The 25,006-nt window shown below is 35.2% G+C and overlaps 1 protein-coding gene across 5 annotated transcripts in view; it reads left to right on the top strand.

The window, feature by feature from the left end:
• Positions 1-25,006, top strand: part of ERICH3 (glutamate rich 3) — a 152,534-nt gene that overhangs the window by 52,353 nt on the left and 75,175 nt on the right. For 4 of the 5 annotated variants that reach the window (XM_037826907.1, XM_037826910.1, XM_037826909.1 and 1 more), the window contains 4 exons: positions 1,231-1,359; positions 6,077-6,235; positions 10,609-10,827; positions 21,459-21,639. In XM_037826907.1, the coding sequence (XP_037682835.1) occupies positions 1,231-1,359; positions 6,077-6,235; positions 10,609-10,827; positions 21,459-21,639 (688 nt within the window). Of the gene's footprint in view, positions 1-1,230; positions 1,360-6,076; positions 6,236-10,608; positions 10,828-21,458; positions 21,640-25,006 lie in introns of those variants that run through there. The other variant, XM_037826911.1, reaches the window with a different exon arrangement.

The raw sequence follows: 25,006 nt of genomic DNA on the forward strand, positions 1-25,006 counted from the left end.
TATTATTCTTGTTATTCTTGTGTGTGTGCTAATGAAGGTGTCAGGGACTGATTTGGGTGATGAATGTACAACTATGTAATGGTACTGTGAACAATCAAAAGTACGATTTGTTTTGTATGACTGTGTGGTATATGAATGTATCTCAATAAAATGAATATTAAAAAAAAAAAAAAAAAAAAAAGACATAATGCTGAGCAAAATAAGCCAGGCACAAAAAGAGAGATATTGTATGTTACCACTAATGTGAATTCTGTGAAAAATTTACAATGTTTTATACTGTAGAATGTAGGGGAACTAGAGATACCAATTAGTGGAGGGGGAATGATAATCTAATAAGAACAGATAAACTATGGAGGGTAATCTCAATGTTATGGGAATGCTCAGGAATGATTATGGTTTGTAAACTTTCTTGGATATAGTAAGACCATGTTGGAAGCAATAGAGTTATTTTAGGTTTTTTTTTTCTCTTATTCCTTTGTTTTCTTAGGGGTTGTTAATTTTCTTGGGGTATGGTAGGAACATGTTGGAAGCAATGTAGTTATTTTAGATTATTGGTTTTTCTTACTCCTCTGTTTGGACATGGTTTATTAATTTTCTTGGGGTATGGTAGGAACATATTGGAAGCAAAGTAGTTATTTTAGGTTATTTGTTTTCCTTAATCCATTGCTTTGTTTGAAATGTTGTTGGGTTTTTTTGGTTGTTGTTTGCCCGTTTGTTTTTAATTTTTTGATAAACAAAGTTAAAAAATTGAAAAAAAATCAGTAGAAAAATGGGAGTAAAAACTAAATGACAAATAGGGTGGGATGGGGGGATGGTTTGGGTATTCTCTTTTCACTTTTATTTTTTATTCTTATTCTTATTCTTTCTGATGTAAGGAAAATGTTCAGAAATAGATTGTGGTGATGAACGCATAACTATATGATCATACTGTGAACAGTTGATTGTATACCATGGATGACTGTATGGTTTGTGAATATATTTCAATAAAACTGAATTAAAAAAAAAAAAAAAGTGTGAATATACTGCATCTGTCACTATGTCTTTGAGTACAGCTTAAAGCAGACTCCATGTGTGGCCCTTTGCTACCCCACCTAACTCCCCAGCACAGCCATGAAAAATTTTGCTACAGAATGAGAAAGGACTTCTTTGATCATATAGTATTTCTTACATCATAGGCCTAACATATTTACTAATTATGCATCTATATCCTAAATCATGTCTGTATTGTAGGGGGAGCACACGAGACGGTTTATAGAAAAAAACATGCCAGTCCTATCTCCCCGCCCACCAGTTGGCCCAAAGAGTAATCATGGCCATGGTGTTCTGGTTGATGAAGGACGTTCCAGTCCATTACTACTGGTGAGTCATATTAATAAATACTCTGTTATGCCCTATCCCAGTTAATTAATTTATGGTTTCTTATTACTCTCAGGAAGATTGCTCTCTGGGAATAGATCTGAGTAAACCTGCAAATCATACTGAATGAAAACATAGTCTTAGATATTTTCACTCTGTCTCCACTGAGCATCCTGCCTCCAATCAATATCATCCCTGTCAAATCCATTTTGTGTGTTACTGCTAGATTAGTCTTCTTGAAATGCAAATTACTTACATCACTTAACTGCCCCACGACTTTACTGACTGTGTGTTACCTATAGAAAAGCCCAGACTCTTTCACCTGACATTTAAGATCCTGAACTATAAGACCTCAGGCTGCATATCTTGGTATCTCCCCCAACAATTACGCTTTAGCTCCCTACAATGCAGCAAGGTTGAGCCACTAGTTGTTTTATCCATAGTCCCTATTTTCTGACCTCTGGATTTTGTTCTTGCTATTTCTTCTACTCCTACCCCATCTGTAAAGCTTATTTATGCAGACAGATTCATTGGTACAAAGCACATAGGGCTAGATGTTAAAAATTGATTCTCTTTTATCAAAAGTACGCACACATACTCTAAGATAAGAATAGTTAAACGTATGGAAATTCTATTTAAGGAAATTACACTGACATTTTACTCTGCCTTGATTCACTTATTACTTGTAAATTGTACTTGTTTAAAGGAAAGTAAAGTACCTTGAAACAATATAGATATAAGAAAAGATTTGCAAAATATTTGATGTAGGTTAATGGTTTAAGCTGTAAATGAATTGGTCCATCATCTCTTTATTCTTGCTTTGTGTGGCCTAATGTATTTCCTTGTCAACAAGCACATGTTTTGGATTGCACAATATTTGTAGAGAAATTGCAATACTTTCAGAGATTGTTGATGTAGGTTCATCACATATCGTGTTAAGCTTTGACATTTTTCAAAAGGTAAATATGTTTTGACATTTCCCAATGAACAGCTCAAGTTATGAAAAGCAACCATTTCCCTTATATTGTTACCATATTTCTGGTTTTGCTTTGAATATGTATGTACCCAAATAATTCCTTTATGAGATGGCAAATTCACTAGACTCTCAAAAGCTTAACCCGGGTGAAACAAAAGAAACAATCAAGTGTTTTTTTTTATCTTTTTACCTGTTTCAGAGGGGAAAAACCCTTGAAAGGCTTTCCTTTCAATTTTCCAGCTGAACACCCTCAATAAATAGTTTATGATACACACAGGGGATCTTAATGTGGCAGTAGTGAGAAAGTAATTTAAAAATTACAGGAAACACTGACACCAGCACTTCAGAAGGCCTTTCTATCTGGTAAGCCACAATTCTTCACTTATCCCTCCCTCCTGTCACCCCAGGGTGCTTCTGCCCCATGAGATACCTATTGAGGTCTTGGAATTAAAGTTCCAATTTTACAGAAATTAAGGTTCTCCTCGTTTTATTTTATTTTTATTTTTTTACAAACCTAGATACATATTAATTTAATTTGCCTCCTGACCGCCAAGTGCCACTGAGATGAAGATAATAATCCTTTGGGAATATCACTACAGATTTTTCTTTTTAACTTTCTTGATTGAATAAGGAAAGCATCCAATGAATACTTATAGCATTTGGTCACTAATTGCACTTGAACTTTCAAAATAGCATTTAGGCTTTTTGTTGCACCATTCCCATTAAAACTGTGCAAAGTCATTCAACTAATTCTGCACAGGCTTGGAAAATTCACCCCCAGAGATCTCTACTAAGAATTGGAAATGCTAAGCTGAGTAATCAGCAGATAGTCAATTTCAGTTCCCATTCTGGAACAGTTTTGAGAGTGTTAAGCTACAGTAACATATTTATTCCAAGAAAATATACTATGAACAATTTAAAATATAGCAAATAAAAGGTAGCTTCTGATACGGACTACAACAGTTTGTAGCTCACAGCTGTTTGTTAATGGTACAGATTTGTTTTTAAAGATAAATGTAATCGATTAAACATTTGACTGTCTCATTCATCTAACTGAATGATATCTGTATGCAAATGTGGGGAAGTAAAAATTATAGCACTACAGCCAATTGAACATATTTTAGTTTGTGTTAACCTGTTTTCTTATTTCCTACATCATATTTTCAATGTTTTTGTGTTCAGCTGGATTATTTGACAGGAGACAGACTTAGGGCACATTTTTTTTTTTTTTTTTTTTTTACAGAATTCAAAAGGATTCTGTTAGGTAACCTGGCTCCCTTGTTCAGAAACCTCTAGTTAAATTTCTTTTAGAGGTTTTTAAAAATCTTTTACCTTTTGGCACATATTGGTTTATCTCCTGTTTCTTTAAATCAAATGCTGCTCTAGTCAATCTAATTGACTTCCTATATTGGTTGTGATATAGTTTTGTGTGCAGAAATCCAAAATAACAGTGGCTTAAACATAAGTGTTCCCTTCCCACTCCACCCCCCAAATACACATAAATATCTCAGGCATGACCTCTCTACTCTATGAGATCATCAAGAGCCCAGATTCCTTTTATGTTGCTGATCTGTCAAACTTAAGGTGTTGCCTTCATCAGCATAAGCAAAGAGGGTGTATCTCCACGTAGATATTTCAGTCAGAGGGAAGTATGATATTTCAGCCAGAGGGAAGGGGAAATGAGAAAGTGAGGGCATGCTTCTCTCTAAGAGCACAATCTGGAAGTTTCATGTATTCTGCTCACATCTTATTGGCCAAAACTGAGGCATATATCTACACAGATTTGCAAGGGATGCTGGGAAGAATAGTATTCATTTAGGATAGCCATGTTCCCAGCTAAAAATTCTGTTACTGGAAAAGAAAAGTAAAACAGATATGGAGGAATGGCCATTATCTTTGTTACCCTTCCTATGTCTTGCTTACAACTGGCTATCTTCTTACTTAGATGTTCAAACTTACCATTCCTTTTCTCTGCTCATCCATTTTCTTCTCTTGTTTAATGATTTGGATCAAACCTAACTGCTTCTTTGAAACTTTCATTTCTGCTAGTCTAATTGACTTACTCCAAATATTCTAGAAACTCTTAATTCTAGGTTCTGTTAGTTCTCAGCTATTTTGTGGTTATTGTCTGTTTGGCAGTATTTGTGTGGCTAATTTGGCACCAATTGTCTTAATGTCACCATTAGATCATTTTTTCGTAAAAATCATTTTTTTCATTCTTATAGTAGGAATTCAATAAATGCTGACTTAACAAAATTAGAGATTTAGCAACATATGACATGCCTCCCAAGATGGCACTATGACCAATTTTGGGTAGTAGGAACTATCATAAAAGTGAATACTTTTTATGTACTCACACAGCACTTTTCCAGGGTTGAATATTTGTTGTTCACAATTTTGCTTCTTTAGAATCATTGTATTAAGTGATATTCGTGAATGTTTGTATACCATTCTTTTCACACCTTCCACCTAAACACACATGTATTAATCTTGAGAAGTTTTCTACTACCCTGTCATTATAGAACAACTGCCAAAAGTTTCATTTGTACACTTTTGAAACATAGCTGATCTTTATCAAAGGCGTTGCAAATATTCCACACTGACACGTTTGGTATCCTTTGCAGCACATTGTTGATTGGAAATCATTTAGGGTCTCAGCAGGAAACAGATGGCTTACACAAATAGGGTCATTAAGAAGTGTTTAATAAACACACTGTTTACAAAGATGCAGGCAGGGTTAAAGAAACCTAACTAGGGATGTCACATATACTGGAGTTAGTACAATGGGAAGCCATACCATGTAGGCCTAAGGCAGAAGGGGAAGGACGGGATGCATGAACCAGCAAGAGGGTACCTGTTGCTGGAGGAATGGGCTGACTAACAGGAGCTGTGGACCTTGGTAGAAGGACCCAACTTGCTCACCAAACCCTGCTGAGAGGAGTCCAGGAGAATAAAGAGCTCAGTCTCATTCTCCTCCTATCCTTCTTTCTCCTGTCAGTACCTCTCATTGGCCAAATCCAACTAGAACCCTGAGGTTAGTTGGTGTAATCCATAAATGAATGACTCCTACATGGACAGTAGACCTAGAGGGGCAAATGAAAAATATCCAGCATGGAAAACGTATCTATTTTTACATAGCATTTTCCAAAGTAGCCAGTTACTATTTTTTCACTTTAGTTTTCTGAATATCTCAAGGAACAGGTTGAATAAATGGTAATGTATCACAGTTAGACTTCACCTTTCCTCTTTTGTTTGAATCAAATTGTCTGCTTTTGCTTCAGTACCAATCTTAAGGCTTAAAGGATTCACAGGAAGAGTTTATGTTGAAAACATTTAAATGAGACATGAATTCATTCCAATAATATCCCTTTAGATCTCCAATATAGGAACATTATTCAACTTAACATTTAATTGAGCAAAGACATTCTATGCGCAGCATAAATTAGGTATTGTCAGCAAAGTTTACAGTATGAATAAAAAATACAGGAATGTAATAGAGGACATCCTTTGTCTGGAATAGTCTATAATTGTGGCATTTAGTCATGTAGAGGGCTTCAGCACCATATGTTTTAACAAATACTTTGGGTCATAAGGGTATGTACAATGAAAGAACATAATTAAAGTTTAATCTGCTCAGTAAAAAGGCACCAGTAATTACTCTAGGCAATTTGTTGGGTTATTAATTGGTTCTGGAACCATGTCAAGATACTAATTTAAGTGGAATTTTTTTTCCTGATTGTCTAGACAGTCCCTCGACCATCTACTGCCCCAGGAAATATGCAGCCTCCAATTCGATTGCAGCCTCTTTCCAGTAACCCTGCAGTAGGAACTATTCCTAAGATAACTTCAGGGTCCAGATCCAAAACCTCGTTGCTGGAAAATGGAGCTCCATTTCCCACTGGGGTAAATGTTATTTCTTCAAGAAATATCTTTATATTTTTGATTAGAATAGTAGGTTATCACAATTTCTAAAATATATTCAATTAATCTACTTAGTGAAATTTATATTACACTATTGTACTTGTGTTTAATTATATCTGACTCTAACTGGAAGGTCTGTCATACCTGCATTATTAAGCAAGAAGGGTAAGAAATAGATTGGTAATAATGTAAGGTGATTTGTCATTAACTATGAAGGGCTGATTGAAAAACAAAAGAGGAAAGACTTTTCATAGCCAGATATGACTTCTATCAGAATAGACCCAGTGTTGACTGCTTCCAAATTTTAAATGCATGAAACCTAGAAAATGAAACTTTCCAAGAATAGGTATGCATTTGCATGCTGACTTACTTTCCCATCAGTGTATGAAATTGCTTCAGCTTTGACTCTTGAGAAGGTTGAATATAGAATGAAAAGAATGTCTGTTTTTCAAATATGCTGAGTCAGTCACACACAGGGGCTTGACTCTGCTTCCCTTTCAAGGTTATGTCTCAGGTAATTTTCACTTATTTTAAAAGAGCACAAGAAGGAAGTATGTAACGATAAAATATGTTACTTATACAGGGAAGACTAATCAGGACAGTGAGTAATTGGGGGGGGGGGGGTTGTTTGTAGTTCTAACATGAAGAATGAACATTTGCCAGCTTAAGAAAGAACCCACAACATGAGTGCAATTGTCATTATATTAAAGTGGGTGAATTGAGATCCTTTCCTCATTAGGAAGCATAAGATATATGAAATTAAGATATTTTTATTTTTAATTGACAGATAGCCTTAACTCTGAGAATTTAATTCAGACAAATAAATGATTCTTTGACAGTAAAACTATAAAATGTATCTTTAAAAATAATAATATTTTAATCCATTTATTGTGCTTTTCAGCTCACAAAACACTTTTCACAAACCGTATTTCAGTCAATTTAATAGTAGTTTCCCAGAAATCAGGAGAAGTTAATCCCAAAGGGATAGGGAAGACTGAGCTAGGCAGGGTCTTGGGTCGTAAGTCAATTAGGTAAGCACATACTAGGATCTGGTTTTCACTTTGAAGGCCCAGGTCAAGGAATGATCAGATCATGATAGATTGTCTCGGGCTAACTGAAATAACTCTCACAACTAGCTCATTTTTCTCCCTATTGTAATCCGAAATAGGGAGTCAAATCCTAATCAAGAGCTATTTTGTTAATTCACCAAGAGATAAATTCTAAAAGCTTATAGAAGCAGTGCATCCCCCACCCCCCTTAGGAGGCCAAATCACAATGGGATAGTTGCCTGGTGAGCATGGAATCAGAACAAGGGGATAAGGATCAGGTTGGAATGGAATGTGAACAGCTCCAGGCTAAGATGGCCTGATGCACCCATCTCATTCTAGGAATGGACTTGCCAAAGGTACCGGAAAATTCAAAGGTCTTTGGCTAAAACCCTCTGTAATCTCGAGGGATAATTTTGCCATTAAGACTGGAAATGTTCAAAGTCCAATGGGTGGGATGTCCTTTCCCCTAGAGAATACTCGGATGGGCACTGTCTACATTTGCAAAGGTGATTATATTCTTTTCTAAGATCCAACAACTATTAACTCTACTTTGTTCAACACATTTTCCTGTTAGATATGTGAACATGTGAAGACTATCAATCAGGTAATATTCAAGTTCTGCTGACTGGGGAGTAAATTTCATTTTTGTTTCAGGTGATTTTTTCCTGATTTGCTCTGAGCCACTGGGTGAAATTCCTAATTAAATTTGCAGAAGGGCAGATTTCCCATTTCCAAGTTTTGGGGGTGTGGGTGATTGAGGGATAGGCACTTAATTGTAGCTCACATGTACTGACAAGATTAAAAGAAATTCCATGTTAATTTCAACTAGCTAAACTCACTTATTCATTCAGTAAATATTTATTGGACACTTACTATGGGCTAGGCATTACTCAGAATATTGGGGATATATCAGTTATTCATGCAGACAAAATCTCTAACTTGGAGTTCGTACTGAAGTGTAATGTACATAGGCAAAATATATTGCCAAAAAAGGTGTGGTTTTTTCAATGGCATTGATGATGAAACTGATTAAAAATAAAATTAGATAAGAAACTGCTAAAGAAGAATCACATACTGTGTGACTGCTAAGTATATAGTGAAAACCCAATACATTTTTAGTCTTTTTTTAAAAAGTGAGGGATATGCATGTCAGAAGTGGTTAATGGTGAAACAGACATAAGCCAGGTTAACTTTGCTAAGTGTCAAGGGTAAAGATTTTTGACTTAAGTAAAAGCAATCTGGTAAAAAAAAAACAGGCTGGTTAAGATGCAATTTGGAAAAAATTATGACTTGATTGAAAATTAATATCCTTAGAATGAGGGTTTCTCATACACTGTTGGTAAGAGTGCAAATTGGTTCAACTATCTGTGAAGGCAGTATGGTAATATCTAATAACATTTTAAATGAACATCTCCTAACACTTTAACATATAGGAATTTATCTCAGGAAAACTCATATATGTGTAAAAAATAGATACAAGAGTATTTAGTATTAACGTATATTTGCAATAGTGAAGAATAAAAACATCTGAGCGTTTATAATAGAGTATTGTTTAAAATTTTTTATGTATTAAAGGATGTTTATAAAAAGAATAAAGTAGAATGTTTTGTATCAACATGGAAAGATATCCAAGATGCTTTGTGCTAAAAAAAAAAGATAAAAAAACAGCATGTTCATTTTGTTTTTTAGTTTGCTAAGCCATTTCCAAACAAGGCATGCAATTGACTGATACTTAGAAATCAAGAATAAAACCTCCCCAGCCCCCAAAGTTCTAGATTCTTTGACTTTATTGTTGCTATTATGTCCCACTTATTTTCATTTGTTGCTATAATATCAATGCACACAATCACAGACAAATTGGAAAATGTAAGAAAAGAAAAAATAGGAACTTAACACCTGAAATACCACCCATTCTAACAATTCTAAGCCCCTTCGTGAAGATATATTTAAATTCCTTATCTGTTCACACAAATGGTATTTTCAATCAAAAGTTGGCTTACACATGACCTTATTTAACTTGCTCCTATTTATTATATAATGCAGAATGTTTGGAGAGTTAGTTCTATTTTTTTTAAAATAAGATTTTACTATTATACATCTCAAAATAAGGAATAAGTTGTCTGAAACTTAATTACAAATTTAAAAAAGTATACCAAATAAATCCCCCATTCTGAAAAATGTTTAAAAATGTTTAAAGATGCCATAAAGCTTGGAAAATAATTTCAGATACATGAAAATTACCAATTTATGAAAATTCATGGATTCAATATATCCAAAAATTTTAATGTAAGAATTGATTATACTCTGGTGTTTTTAATCATTAAGGCATGGAGATTGATTACATATTCAAATAAGAGAAGGATATATAAAAGGAAAAATGAGATACCAACAAGAATCCAAACCCCCAAAAGCACAACCAAGTTCAAATCCTTCCTGCTTTCATCAGAATACACATATAAATTATTTAAAAGAAATTTGGATCTTTTAACAACAGGATGAATAGATCATATCATTTTTAAAATCTGGCAAGAATCTATCATATGAAAAAAGCAAAATTTAGTTAAATATTCTTCTGAAGATGGACTTTTATGATGTTGCATTTTTTGCACTAAATGTGCCATGTGTGTATGAGTAAGGATATATAGATAGCTAGCTAGATAATTCAATAATTAGATATATCCTTGCACATTTATATTAGTGTACTTGTGCAGTTATCAATGAAGGATTTATTCCCATAAGTAGAGTTTCTGGGTCAAAGCATGTGTAGCTTTTATTTTGTTTTGATGAATATTCCAATGTGCCCTTCAAAAAGCTGTAATTATTTACCCTACACGTTCATGAGATTGTGTTTTTTCACAACCTTGCCAACTCTGGATATTATAACATCTGGATAGGTGAAATCAGAAAGTGAAAAATACAAGTTCGCCCTTAATAGTGGACTATGCAGCCCTGCTTCAAAGTATACTTCAAACTCCTTGATTTTTTTATAATTTATTTGTACTGGGTCCCCATAGATTTAACAAATAGTTGAGTGGAAATTCCAAAAGAGACATAAATGCATCACAGCAATATGTTTGCTTAAATATACACTTCAATAAGTTTAGAAATTCAGGAAAATTTAATTTTCTATTGATCCTACAAAATGCCTTTTATCAACAGACTGAAGTGGAGTGTTTTCAGTTTGTCTATTGTTATCAGTTGTGTTTGCATGCAATGTTAATCATAGAGGCTTCTCTTTAATTTTTGGGTTATATTGGGTCTCTGCTTCTGTTTCACTGGTTCTTATACCATGAAATGTAATTACAGGGCAAGAAGGCAGCGATGAAGTTCAGGAGCTCCACGGACAATTCACAGGGAACGAATACATATCTACTTCCAAACATTAACAATTATCTGATGCCTAGCCCTCCTCCACCTCTTCCCCCAAATGCAAAAATCACAAGGGAAAATAGAGTTGAATCATGGAGAAGGAGAAGATTTTGTCCTATCACTGCTCCAAATGGCTTAGAACCTCTCTTTACCAGGGTGATTATGGAATCAATTTTATTTTATTTTTTTTTACTTAGTTTAGATTATATTGCACTATTAATTTTCTAGAAGTACAGTGAAAGGATTTGAAGAAACCCCATGCAAAATGCCTTGTATAAAGCAATATAAGAATTTCCTAAGTGTAATTGTGTGAGTGAACCTGAAGCCAAAGATTTGAGTTGTTGAGTAATTTCGTATATCTGATAATAAAGGATTCAGTAAATCTTCTGGCCAAACTTAGTTTGAGCTACACCTTTTCCAAATCACCTATTTTCTTTAATTTGCCCATCCAATCACATGTTGTCAGAAGTATCTTAACATTCAAAGCATTATAAAATACCTTATTAAAGTTTATTTTAATGGTGTTTCTGCAAATCACTGCAGACTACTTCGAAAATGTTTTCTTTTAGTGTTCTTTGGAAATATTGTAGTTTGGAAATATTGATAAAGAAAATATTTCTCAGGCCAGTTAGACTTCATACAGATACAGGCCAGAAGGAAGGCAAAAGATCTCTTAATTGTATGTAACTGTTGTTAGTAGATGGCTGGGTCAGTATGTCACTGATGGAGAATTAAGGAGTAAAATACCAACATTCGTGCAGACTCTGCATGCTGGAGCTTCAAACCTGATGGATTCCTAAATACCAAATTACCCCATGTTCACTGCTCACTTCCATCATTTCTCCTGTGAAGACTGGGACCATCATCCTTGCCCTTTCTCAGATTTCCTCCGTCTCGACTCTATTTTCACCAAGTCTCTCTTTCTGTCATTACTGTCTCTGGAAGAGCATTGCTTCTAGCATCTCTGAGGCCTGCCCTTCTGTGTCTTATTTTATTCTCTTCCTCTGCCAGTGGCACATTGGCTGTCAGACATTACCCTCTCTAATGTAGATTTTCATCCTTCCAGTACTATTCATCGCAGCCTCCCAACATGCTCAGCCTTTACATAGGGTAACCACGTCCTTTCCTCACATGTTCCAGACCTTAGACTTTGTGTTTTCTCCTTTCTTTCACTGTAAAGTTCTCTGAGGAGTAGTTGACTAGCTTAACCTAACAAGCCACCCCTGTCAACTCAGTTTACAACAACAACAAAAAAGGTTTATTTCTAGCTCACTTAACATCTTGTGTTGGTCCTCTGAAATTCTGGAACCCAGACCCAAAGAGCAGCCCCTGTCTGGAGTGTGTTGACCTACCGGAGGGTGAAAGGCTTTTAAAGCTTTTGCTCAGGAATGCACTTGTCACATTAGCTTGCATTTCATTGCCAAAGCAAGTGCATGGTCAACCCTGATAGCCATGGAATGGGATGTAGCATCCTCTCACAGAGAGGGGCGGTGCATATTTGGAACAATAATAGGATCTACCACACCTACTAACACACTTTTGAACTCTTTACACGCTGGCATTGCTTTCCACTAGGCCAATGAAAATGCTCTCTTGAAGGGTATAGCCTTCACTTGGCAAAAAACGGTGACTTCCTCATTATCCTCAAACGCTTGGTGGCAGTATCTGATTTTCTGATGTTAAAATACATTACTGGGATAAACTCTAATTTTTTACACTTAAAAAAATAAAAGTATAAACATCTCTAAGTCATAAGAATGTACAAAATGTGTATGTACAGCTTAAACAACAATAATCAAGCAAACACCCATGTACAGACCACTACTTCTAAACGAAGAATATTTCTATCATATTCAAAGTCCCCTGATTCCCACTCCATGACATCCCCTCAGTCCTTCTCAGAGCAAACACCATACTGACTTCTGTGTTAACTGCATCCCTGCTTTTCTTTAGAGTTCTATCACTTATACGTATAAACCTTAAAAAGAAGCTCAAACCTAACATTGTAATGGAAGGAGAAGATTTCCAGGAGAAAATAAGCTGAATAGAATCTTTGGGTCAGATCCTGGGTTCAGCTTCCTTTACAGTTTCGTGAACCCCTTTTGGGGGGAAGTCAGAGAGGCAAGGTTGTGAATGTGTCTTAGGAAATGTGCAGCTCACCAGAATCAGGGCATCTGTCCATATCCCAGTGTGGGCCAGACATTGGACATCCGGCAGAATGTGGCAAGGGGAACTGGCTTCTGTAGCGGGGCTTGGAGAGTAGGGCAGCAACTTCTCCATCCTGTGGTCATGATGAGCAAAGTACAGATCAGAATCTGAGCCAGGCTTCCTTGGGCATTCTGTCATCAGGTAGAAACACAGCAGTGTCAGAGGCCTCCTGGTTTCAATAGACCGTAACATGTCTGACTCTTGAGTCACAAGGCTGGTCTTTTATTTTTATTTGTATTTTTTTTTTAAAAACTCTGTTTTCTCTTTTTGGAATCCTTATTTTGGGGCATTGGAACTACTAGACTGATGCTCTCATTTTCTCAGCTTTTCTCCCCTATTTTCTATTTCTTAGTGTTTTTTGTTCTACTTTCTAAGAGATTTCAATTTTATCTTCCATACCTTCTCTTTAGTTTTTCTTGTGCTACCATATTTTAATTCTAAGAACTTCTTTTGTGCTCAGTCCGTGTTACTTTTGAAAGGCATCTTACTCTTTTCTGGTATAATTTTGATTTGTGGAGACTTGCTTTGTGGGCTAATACATGGTCAGGTTTGTAAGGAATGTTATTTCCTAAATGTTGAGTGTAGGGTTCTATAAATATCCGATAGATGAGAAATATTGTGTGGCTCATATTTATATCCTTAGCATTTTTTTTATCTGCTTGATTTTTCACTTTCTTAGTTGTAATGAAAAAATCATTCTCTGTGGCTGTAGATTTTTCAGTTTCTCCTTTTAATTAAGTCAAGCTCCATTTTGTAAATATTGGGAATTTCTTCTTATAAGCTCGCAGATGACCTTCCTTATCACTTACTGCTTTTTGCCTTCAAATTGACTTTGTATGATAGTACTTCTTATTTTCTTTTGATTCTTTTATTCATATTTAATTGGTGTTTGTATATTAAATGGTAGGTAGCCTTTTACTTTTTCATCTTTTTATCCTTTCATCTGTTAGGTTTACGCTTTAGTGTTTACATGTGTCTGTTTAGCATATGGGTAGTTTACGTTTATTTCAATCTGAGATTCTCTGTTCCTTTGATAAATGAGTTTGGTCCAATTACATTTATTTTGTTTAGTGGTATATTCATACTAGTACTATCTTATTTTTTCTATTTACCATGATTTTTGTTTGATAATAGAATTTTTACTATTCATTGCCTCTTCCTTGATACTTTTCTCTTGGCTTCCATGACCCTCTAATTTAATGGTTCTTCGCTATCTCTGTTTACCTCTTGTCTTGTTCCTTTTTGCCTCTTCTTTGCCTTCATCCCTAAATCTAGCCATCGCCACAGGTTGGAACCTTGACTGTGTGTGTGTGTGTGTGTGTGTGTGTTCAAGATGTAGGCATTTTCTCATATGGTTTCAATAACCTGTTAGATATCTCTTAGTCTTGTCTTTAGCTCCTGGTGTACAGAATAAAATTTGCTTGATGGTAAAAGTTAATCAGTACTTTTACTTTAGTAAAAAGGTTTGCTTTATTTAGATCTAAAATATTTATTTAAGGAGAGATAACTCTTAAGACCAATTTGCACATTAAATTCACTTGTTTCATGTTACCACCACTAAATCATCCTTGTAACAGTCTTGAAAGAAAAAACGAGTAAAAGGCAAAGGATTATGGCTTGCTGATGGCACACCACCTGTTCCTCTATCAATATGTAGAACAGCATGGTCTTTGGATTCTGTGATCTGTATCTCTAGGGGATGATATTTGGAACTGAATAACTAGATATAATAGGACACACAGATTGGCGAGTTGCCTCTGTGCTCTGTTGCTTTGTCTCATTTTGCTGCAGGGCTTTATGTTGCTTTTACAGAATCCATAGACCAGTTTGATTTTGCACTGTGGTTTACCTCACCCACCTCCAGATTTTTGTGTTCCCACTGACAATTGAGTGAGCCTAACCTTCACGGTCACCCACTCTGTACACAGCCTACTGAAAATATGGATGGTCCTATGAACAGCTTTTGTAAATATGAAAATACAGGCTTTCAAATAAGAACCTAGTTAACTGTTATGTTACCCAATTAAAAAGAAAGTTTGTTTTCATTTGTTATGTGTTTTGAGATAGAGGAAAGAGCCTGTGCAGGCATGACCTGTTGTGGGCTTTCTCCATTCCCTGACACAGCCCTGTATTCACCTCCTAGGCTCCAAATGAGCACTGTGAAATTACAGTTGCCTGATTGGTAGGTCCTACTGTCCCTTAAATTTGACATGGAGACAACTTAAGCCAGCTTTTCCATTCAATTTTCTTATTTCTCTCAAAGCATGTCTTTTTCTCCAGTCATCTGGGTTTAAAAACTAGAATTCCTTCTTCCTTCTGTATCACACATCCAGTTAGTTGCTAAGTCCCTAGATTAGAGCTGTCCAGCAGAAATATAATACAATTTATATATGCATTTTTAAATTTTCTAGTAGCTACATTAAAAAGGCATAAACAGGAAAAATTAATTTTAATAATATATTTTATTTGAGCAATTATATCCAAATTATCATTTCAATGTGTAATCAATATAAAAATATTTAATGAAATATTTTACATTTTTTCATACCATGTCTTTGAAATCCAGTGTGTATTTTATATTTATCGCATCTATCATTCAAATGAACCACCTTTCCGTTACCCAATAGACAAATGTGCCAAGTGGCTACTGTCATGGACAGTACAGCCCCAGAATCCACTTTCACAATGTCTCATGTATCTGCTATTCCCTTTCCCTTCTCACTGCTAGTTCAGGGCCTTCCTAAATAACTCTTAAGGATGCAACTGTAATCATCTAAGTACTTATATGCTGCTTCTAAATCCAAGATCAGCTCAGTTCAGCTTTTATTTATTATGACAAGCAAAATGCTAGGTATTGAGGTTACCAAGATGAACAAGATGAGTTCCTTGCTCTCTGAAAGATTGCAGCGCAGCGAGGGAGATAGAAATATCTACAATTAACCATGATACATTGTGATGAGTGCTGTTGTAGTGATATAAGTAAAGTACAATGGTAACACTGAGGAAGGATATATTAGTTCTGATGGAGGAGATTGGACAATGCTTCAGAGAGAATGTGGCAATTGAAATGGGCTATGGAAGATGAGTAGGAAGTTGGCAGACAGACCCGGGTAGCAGAGGCTGAAAGGCAGAAAGGGGGAAAAAGTAAGCAGAGTTCCACTAGATTTTATACATGGTGCTAAATGAAACTTTGTAGAATAGCTCCCAGGATGCTCCTTCCCTGGCTAGCTGCTCCTTTCTTAATGAAGTAGGCATGTTCTTCTACCTGGCATGAAAGGTAATTCAGATTCTGGCCCTCTTTCTAGTATGTTCTCTTATCCAAACAAAATTGAACTACACCTTCAACTGGTAGGTCCACCACTAACTCCCTATGACCTTTTGTCTTTTTATTACTTTCTATTAGACATCCACCCACATTCAAATCATCTGTTTTATTATATTCTCCCATTTAATTGCATGCAAGGTGTTGACTTTTTGTTAATTGCTAGTAAAATGTGGACATTTATAGTTAATAATGTCAAAATAATTATACCTATTATTGAGGGGCCTTTTCTATATATGGGGAGATTTGCTCAGTGTTTTTATATACATTTTTCTCATTTAATCACACAAGCAAACCCAGAAAGGAGGCATAATAGTTTCTCCATTTTAGGAGGAAACCGAGGCACAAAAGATTAAATAACTTGCCCAAGGTCATGTAACTAATTGGTAGGCAATGCTTCGTAGAAAAACACAAGGGGTTGACCAATGTCGATGTATGCATCATAACCCCCACAACATCCAAGCTATGTGGAATTCATTTAAGAGACTTTTCTCTCAGATGTTCAAATACATTAATTATTGTTGGTCAGATGTCCCTTCAACACAGAGGCCAGTTGGACAACTAACTGGTATTTCTGTAAGGAAGATGAATGTTCTTTCTTCCTTGAATTGAGTATCTGAGAGATAAGAAGGATGTGTAATCATACCTGCCCTTCCCAACTCCCTCAAAAACGTCATGTTCTACGGTATATTTCTATACGTCAGACTAGGATATATTCCCTTCCTCTCTTCTTAAGAACTTTGTTAATTCTCTTATGTCCCTTTCTAAATTACACTTAGTGTAAGTACTCACATACTTCTATATTCCTTACTTCTGCTCCTAGGTTATGAAGCTTATTGAGGGCAGATATTAGATTGTATTTATCATTTATTTAATCAAGTGTATTAATTAGTAATATGTTCATAAATAGGTATTGAGTTTTATTATCCATGTGAAAAATTAAACTCTTAATTTTACTTTTTTAGCTTAGGTAAATGTCATGGAAATCAATTATGTTTTTTAGATATAGATTTCTTCAACAACAAATAAAGCGTAATATATTAGCTTTGCTAGAGAAATTGCACATTTCTCTTGACTTAATTTTAAAAATCATTTTCCAATTTCTGTTCTAGTCCATTCCTTGGTTTGATATTTTGCTATTGGTTTTTCTCACCAGTGAGTTCAGTTTTGAGGAAGAAAAAGGAAAACATCAGCAGGGTTTTCATATGTGGTAATTCAGTGTATCTTATAGTAGGCTTGATTTATTTCAGACAAACACTTTCCTTTAAATAATGTTTTTGCTTAAAATTAGGATTGTAGTTTGGTAACTATATAATAAATAGGGCTTGAAAAAAAAGCCCTATTCAATAGTAAAAAAAGTTTAGCAGCTGGTGTTGTGGAATAAAGCCCTGAAGAAAAGGAAGAACCAACGGTGCTTCTGGGTGTCAGTGCAAGGTTGGGGTTCAAGGGCAGACTGCTATACAAGGAAGGTCATCTCACCAAAAAGCCATCTTTGCTTTGGGCCATCTTGCTTGGCATTTGACTTTGGATCATATCACCAAAGGCGAAATCCAACTGGCAATTTCTAGTTCTTAACAGATCTACTGAATTCATTTAGTTGAGGGAGATAAGGAAGGGAGGGCTGATGTGCCAATTTAGAATCCTCAAAATCTGAAGTTCCCATACCTCCAGAAGGACTGAGGCATTTCTGAAAATGCCAGGAATAAGCATGAGGTATGGATCATGCAGTATTAAGAAAAAGGGTGAAGAGGAAAGTGAAAAGAGGAAGCGTAGTAAAAGCAAAGGAGGGAGGAGGAAAGAGAGAACAAGGCAAAACAAGAAAGAGAAGACAAAGGAAGAACCAAGTAAGTGTACTGAGAAGAGGTTACCATTACAACCAGCTGATTCTGGAAACTTCAGGACTTGGACACTTTCTTCTTCCTCTGGCTTGTGTCAATTTTCTCTCCTTAAGGCTACCAGCATTAACATGGGAACTGCCACTGTACCTTCTGTGGATCTTTATGGTCAGGCTTCTGTCTCAGTTTTGATTGAAGTTTAATTATCAAGGGTAGTTTTTGGTTTAACAGGACACTTGTTGTTTACCTTCTGGTTCCTATTGAGTTCCTATAAATGTGGGAAGCTTCTGATTTAGGGTGATGACAACCTACAGCAGCCTTGTCTCAGCAAGGGACTGAGTGTGGCTGCCTAACTGTTCAGTCAGATCAATGTTTATTAGGTCCTTACTAGGTGCCGGCACTGTGCAAGACACTGGGGACATGAACATCAATAAGACACCATCCTTATCTACAGACAGAAATAAAATAACTTCAATAGCTGCAATATCACCAGTACCTTAGGCTATTATTGAAGCCTAGAGATTAGAAACAGGTTGTAGTATTTGGGCCACTACAGTTAGTTCAGTTGCTGGACTTTTAATTGTAACACCAGAAATGGCAATGTTTCAGAGACAGTAGGGATTAAATAATGGAAGACTTTTTATGTTGTCTGAGGAATTTTAGATCTTATCCCAAGGATATTGGGAGTCAGTGGAGGATTTTAAGCAGGAGAGTCCACATTATCTATTTAGTAACAATAGATCACTCTAATGTCATGGAGAAGAAGGAGATTTTGAGGGAGATCAGACTAGAGGTGGGGATACTATACATACTAGCTTTACTGGAAGTCACAATTTATGCCTTTTTTTCTCAGGATAATATTAACACCTTTTTCACTCTAAGTTCCACTTTGGATGAGAAATTCTTTGTCACCCTAGTAATTAGGTGTCTACTGTAGTGGTCCAGGTAAGATTTTATAATGCCCAGAGTTCAACTGGTTTTGGCAGGGTGGGTGGAGCCCAACTCTATCAGCAAGAACAGGCACTTTTGACATCTGAGACATCCCTGAAATCCACCCGGCACATAGTCCTAGGCTGGCATAAAAGAGATCCCAGTGAAAACTTAGTATCATTTGAATGCTAAATGTTGCAAATATATAATGACTGACGGGTTTACCATTTGATGGGCTCCCTATTTGTCAGCTTGGATTATACTTGCCTGAGAAGTCTGAAAAGAAGTGAGTAAGAAAGTCATAACCAATTGGGGTAGACAGTAAGAGATCACCCTTAGTTGCTCAGGGGGCATGCAGCCTTGCTCCTGTTCTAGAAATGGAACTGAATTTCCATGGAAGGTTTTGATACTTCTTGAGGGCAGCCAAAAGGGCCATGAAACCTTCTTAAAGTTTCATCAGTCTGGGGTCATTATAACTTTGGAAGATACTAAGTATAGAGGCAATTTAGTCAACTGAAAGAAACAATTGTTTGTTTCCTAGTGCATGTATTTAATCACAAACTGTCACTCCGGCTTCCTGTTAAAATCCAGATAAGGTTACCTGGTGGCAATAATCAGCGAATGTTTTAAAAAAGAGAATGGAATAACTAGACACAGGAGAAAAAAAAGATGTTACCAGAAATATGCTTTAGCAAAAAAACAAAAAAGAATGAATAAGTAAAAATGAAATGAAGGGCTGCCATTTTCTTTATTTTATAAAATTTCTCCTTCTAGTTTCTTATTTTGTACATATGAAACAGGCCTTTTCCCCACTCTAATCCCACTGTTGTATTGTATTTATACAGTGATTACCTCCGAGAGTTTCATAAGGTTACCTCTAAATCCAGTGCAACTTTAGAAAGTATTGCTTAACAAAATGTAAATGCTTTGCTTTAATCATTAATTAACATCATTAAATGTTCTAGCAGGAGCTTGGAGTTGTATTTGCCTTAGGTCTGAGGACTGCCTATTCAGTGGCACATATGCATAACAGCTCCAAAGATGCCCAGGCAAGAGGAAATAGGGAATTACGATTTTGCAACTAGGAGCCAGGCCTGTCATCATTCCTTTGCTTTCAACTGTTATTCAGGGAGATGTTTCTAATCTGCAAAGGATTACCAGTTTGCTGATTTAACTCCTTGACTCCTAAACTTTTCTGTTGATTATTTCCCTGTTTGGAAGCTCTGCAATTTCACAGGTTGGACAATTTGCTTAAATTTTAAACCTTGGGATTTTCCCCCCCTCCCTGCCATTGACACTTTTCAGATTTTTTGCAGATTTTCATTTTATCGCATTTATTTCTTCAGGTTTTTGCTTCAGAGAAATAGAATTGAATGGAAAAATCTCCTTTGAGGTGTATGAGGATGAGCTTGGAGATGGAAATACTTTAGATGCTCCTTTAGAAATTTTTGTGGCAGCATTCAGTGACCATCAAATTCAAATAATTTTGTTGGATCCACTAAAAGTTGGCCTCTCCACATTTTCATCTAGCTAAAAATTGATTTTTAGAAAAATGAAGTAGGTTAAAAGTAATGCCTGTCCAATACACAATTCTAGTGGCCTAAAATATTCTTATTAGGACCTCCCAGCTATTCCTATTTCTCTGCCTTCTCCTTTTCCTTTTCTGGCTTCTTCTTCATCCTCCTCTAAGGCATTAGGTGAACTTTATATAAATTCACTATTTTGAAAACATATAAAAAATATAAACTAGGAGGCAATACACAGGACATTTATTTTAATCTCTGGTACAGAAACGTATTGCATATTTTATAAATTAAATTGGTCAATGCTATAGAATCAAGTAGGTTTTGTTGGGTATATTGTTTTGATATTAAAAATGATATTAATACTGTTTTTTTTCATTGAACTGAATGCCTCCTGTGAAACTGGATAGTCCTAGATACATACATGTATTATATCTCATTCTCACAAGATGTGCACCTCTTTCACACCTAGAATAAGCTCAGGGAAGGATTTATTATCAGTGCCCAACTGTAAAGACAAAGCACTCAATTACAAAAACTATTGTTAAGTTTTAATCAATGTCAATTCAAATTAGAACAAAATCAATATTTATTTAATCCATCTGTTTTGAATTTTTATTTGAGAAAAAGTTAAAATAAATTCGAGTAGTTTCCTCTTAGATTCACTGACATTTTTACTGTATGTCAAATACACATACACACGATTAAAATTAAAAGTAACAAACTTTGGCCAAAGTCCTGCGTGTACTTTAGAAATATAGAATCAAAATGCTTACATTATTGTTGTTTAGTGGGATTTATTTTATAAGAGGCTTGACTTTTTGTGCACTGTGTAGATTGACATTTTATAAAGCTTTCATTATTAGATACAGAAAAATAGCCTTTTCTTCATATTACAATTTCATGTGAAAATAAAAACTTTGATTAGAAGGTAATTAGTTTATTATCCTCCTTTTTCGTTTATTCTAGGATTCAAGGAGGATTCATAAAACATCACTGCATAGTAATGCAGCTATTACAATGATCTATTTAGGGAAAAGTGTGCACCTATCTCATGATAACTCAGACTTCCGGGATGAAATAAAAGTTTATCAACAGCACTGTGGTGGGGAAAACCTCTGTGTCTACAAAGGCAAATTACTTGAAAAAGGTACTCATAAAATGTGAAATAAATGTTTTAATTGTTTGGAGTTGATGGTATTGATAAGCTGTTGTTGATATAATATCAAAATGAACTTCAACCACTGTAAGAAATTATGCATATCCAGGGACTTATAAACCAGATGCCTAAAAGTAAATATAGATTTACTGTTCCATGAATGAAACTGAAGCAGCAGTTACTTTTGCAAATTGTGGAAGAGAGAATTTGGAGTGATTTAACCTGCTAACAGATTAATTTTGGGATAGAGATATATGATCATTAAAATAAGTTATTCTCAGAATTACAAGTTAACTGTTTGGCTTGCTGTAGTGAACTATGTCATACATTATTCTGAGAGAAAAATACCAGATTGGCAATTTGTTCTTTAGAGGTACATTGAGATAAAATCACAAATCCAATAAACTTCAGGGTGAATCACACCTAAATAACTTGGTGCAGAATTTGGCTAAATGTCTTTTTAGTACATTTCTGCTTTCATTTGATCATTAATCTGTGCTCATGAACATAAGATAATTTTATATCCAATATAGATTTTCACATATTGTACTGTAGTGTTTTCCTCCAATATTTAGTTCTGTGGAACAGCAGTTAAAAGGAAGAAAGAGTAGTTACAGGATTAAATTTGTTACTTCCTTGCCTAGGAAACTCTGCTTAGACTGCTCTTAGTAATTAAAAGAAATGTTTGTGTTTAAGTAATCTTGAAATATACTTAGCAGTTGAGGAAGGAGTTGAGGGTCAAGCCTGGAGTTACTGCTTTTGGCCCTTCTCGTTTCCCTAATCAATCAAAAACAGTGACTTAAAAATGTTCAAACACTTAAAAAAAGAATATATATAAACTACATATTTAGGGATTACATATTGTAAACTTCCAACATAAGAAAAAGTAAACACTTTTTCTGTTGTGATTTAAAGGAACATTTAACGTGCATGGCTGAAATGTAATTTACTTTGACTCATCTCAACATAGCATTTCAGAGTCTGTTCCTTCCATTTTGTAGATGAGAAAAATAAGAAGAATCTATGAGGTAGAGTGGCTTTACAAGGTTGCAGTCCAGCTCTGGGTGGAGTGAAGAGCAGATGCCAGCCCCCTGCCTGTTGTAGGACCCTTGCTCAGTACAATTTGGCTCCCATTAGCTCTTCTCCGTAGCAGGGTTTCCTACATTTTGATAATATGAGGGGTATGAAACCCCTAGCAGCAGTGGCTTAGATAGGTACACATTTCTTTTTTAAAGTAGAACTTTCAACTATTACTTTAGAATTGCTGAAATTAGCTATACTCTAAACTTGGAATTAATGTAATGAAAAATTTCCTGGGTCTTAGATAATGTTTTATTCCACAAAATGCCAATATGATATCTTAATGACTGCTGGAAAGTACAGTACATACAGATGAAAAACAACAAGCTTAGTTGATTGATTCTCTGGTAGATGATCAGAATGTAAAACCAAACTTTATAGAAGAAAGAGGGCTGCTTGACTCAGTGTTATTTCACGTGCATATTTATCCTGAGACCAACTTTTTGTGATGTCATTGGACAGTCTTGAATAATAGGATGGAGTGGGTACTTAAATAATTAAATCCTGTCTGTGCAAAATTTTTGACTCAGCTTGCCCTTGATTGCCAGGAAAGTAATTGTTCAAAATTGGAAAGTTGGGTGGCTCGGAGTTGACTTGTGGTTCAGCAATCTTATCAATTTAGCTGAACTGAAAAGAATCTACTGTTTTTATAAACCAAGGCTGTGCATGATTCAATGATATGTGAATAGATTTCTTGAAGATTTCTTTTAAATAATGGTGCAGTAAGCTCATTAAAAATGTGGCATTCATTAGTTTGTATTGCTTTGTGATGAGAAATAACAATAAAATTAATTATTTAGGAATGTGGTAAGTGCATCTTTCATTTGCACACTAATTCATGATGTCTTGCAGTTTGATTTTAGACATCAGTCCACAAGATGATTGTTTATTATATCTAACTATGTAGTCACAGAATATTTTCTTCTACTTTTAACGAGTTTATTTTCTTCACAATCATTTTTAGTTACCATGTACATCCTTTCAAACAAGACAAATCTTGACCTCCTGGGTTCATGTAGATGTAAAGAATGAACTAACTGTCTTTCTGGCCCTCTTATAACCCCTCTCTTTTCTGCCCCTTTTTCTTGTATTTCTGTAACATGTTCCTGTTGTATCAATTTGTGCATTCCTCATTACTCCCTCATCCTTTCTTGTGCTATTTCCTTTGTATGTGATGCTGTCTCTTTCTTCCTTTTAAAATTGAAACCTTACGTATCTTTTAAGACTTAGTTTAAGGCTGTGCAGCTTTCTTGGCTGATTTCTACTCTGCTTTAATCTTTCTGTCTTGAAGTCCCATGGCTGTTTGTCTATATCCGAAAGCATTTCAGTGTATTCTGAATCACTTTTTCTTTCTTTCTCTTTTACTTTATTGCATACTGATTACTTTTTGAGTTTTTAAAAATAGTTTTATTGAGGTATAACTTACATACCATAGAATTTTTCAATGTAAGTATAAAATTCAATGATTTTTAGAAAACATTTAGAGTTGTTCACTCATCATCCCAAACCCATTTAGAACATCTCCATCACTTCAGAAAGCTCCCTTAATTCTTGTTCTCCTCCCTAGCCCCAGGCAACCACTGATCTGATTTCTGTCTCTACAAAATTGTCCTTACTGAACATTTCATATAAATGAAGTCATACAATAGATAGTATTTTGTGGATTGCTTCTTTCACTTACCATGTTTTTGAGAATCATCAATTTGTAGCACCTGTCACTAGCTGTCCCTTTTTATACTGCTGAATATATTCCATTATCTCGATAGACTACATTTTATTTATTCACACTCACCTGTTAATGGATGTTTGTGTTGGTTCCACTTTGGGACTATCATGAATAATTTTGCTATGGACATTCAAATACAAGTCTTTCCATAGACATAAACTTTCATTTCTCTTAAGTAGATTCCTAGGAATGGATTTGCTGGGCTACCAGTTAAGTTTATATTTAACTGTTTAACAAATTGCCCAACCGTTTTCTCAAGTGGATGTACCATTTTACATTCTCACCAGCAATGTTTGAGGATTCCAGTTTCTGTACATCCTCACCAACCCTTGGTGTTTGTCTTTTTGGTTATGTTATTCTAATTAGTATATTGTGGTTTTAATTTGTATTTTCCCAGTGGCTAATGAAGATGAGCATATTTTCATGAGATAATTGCCTGTGAATATATTATCTTTTGTGAAAAACCTTTTGCCCACTTTTAAATTGGGTTTTTCTTATTATTGAGTTTGGGAGTTCTTTAAATATTCTGCATACTACTCCATTTTTAGAAAA

Source organism: Choloepus didactylus, chromosome 2 (genome assembly GCF_015220235.1).
Source record: "Choloepus didactylus isolate mChoDid1 chromosome 2, mChoDid1.pri, whole genome shotgun sequence".
Classification (NCBI taxonomy): Eukaryota; Metazoa; Chordata; class Mammalia; order Pilosa; family Megalonychidae; genus Choloepus; species Choloepus didactylus.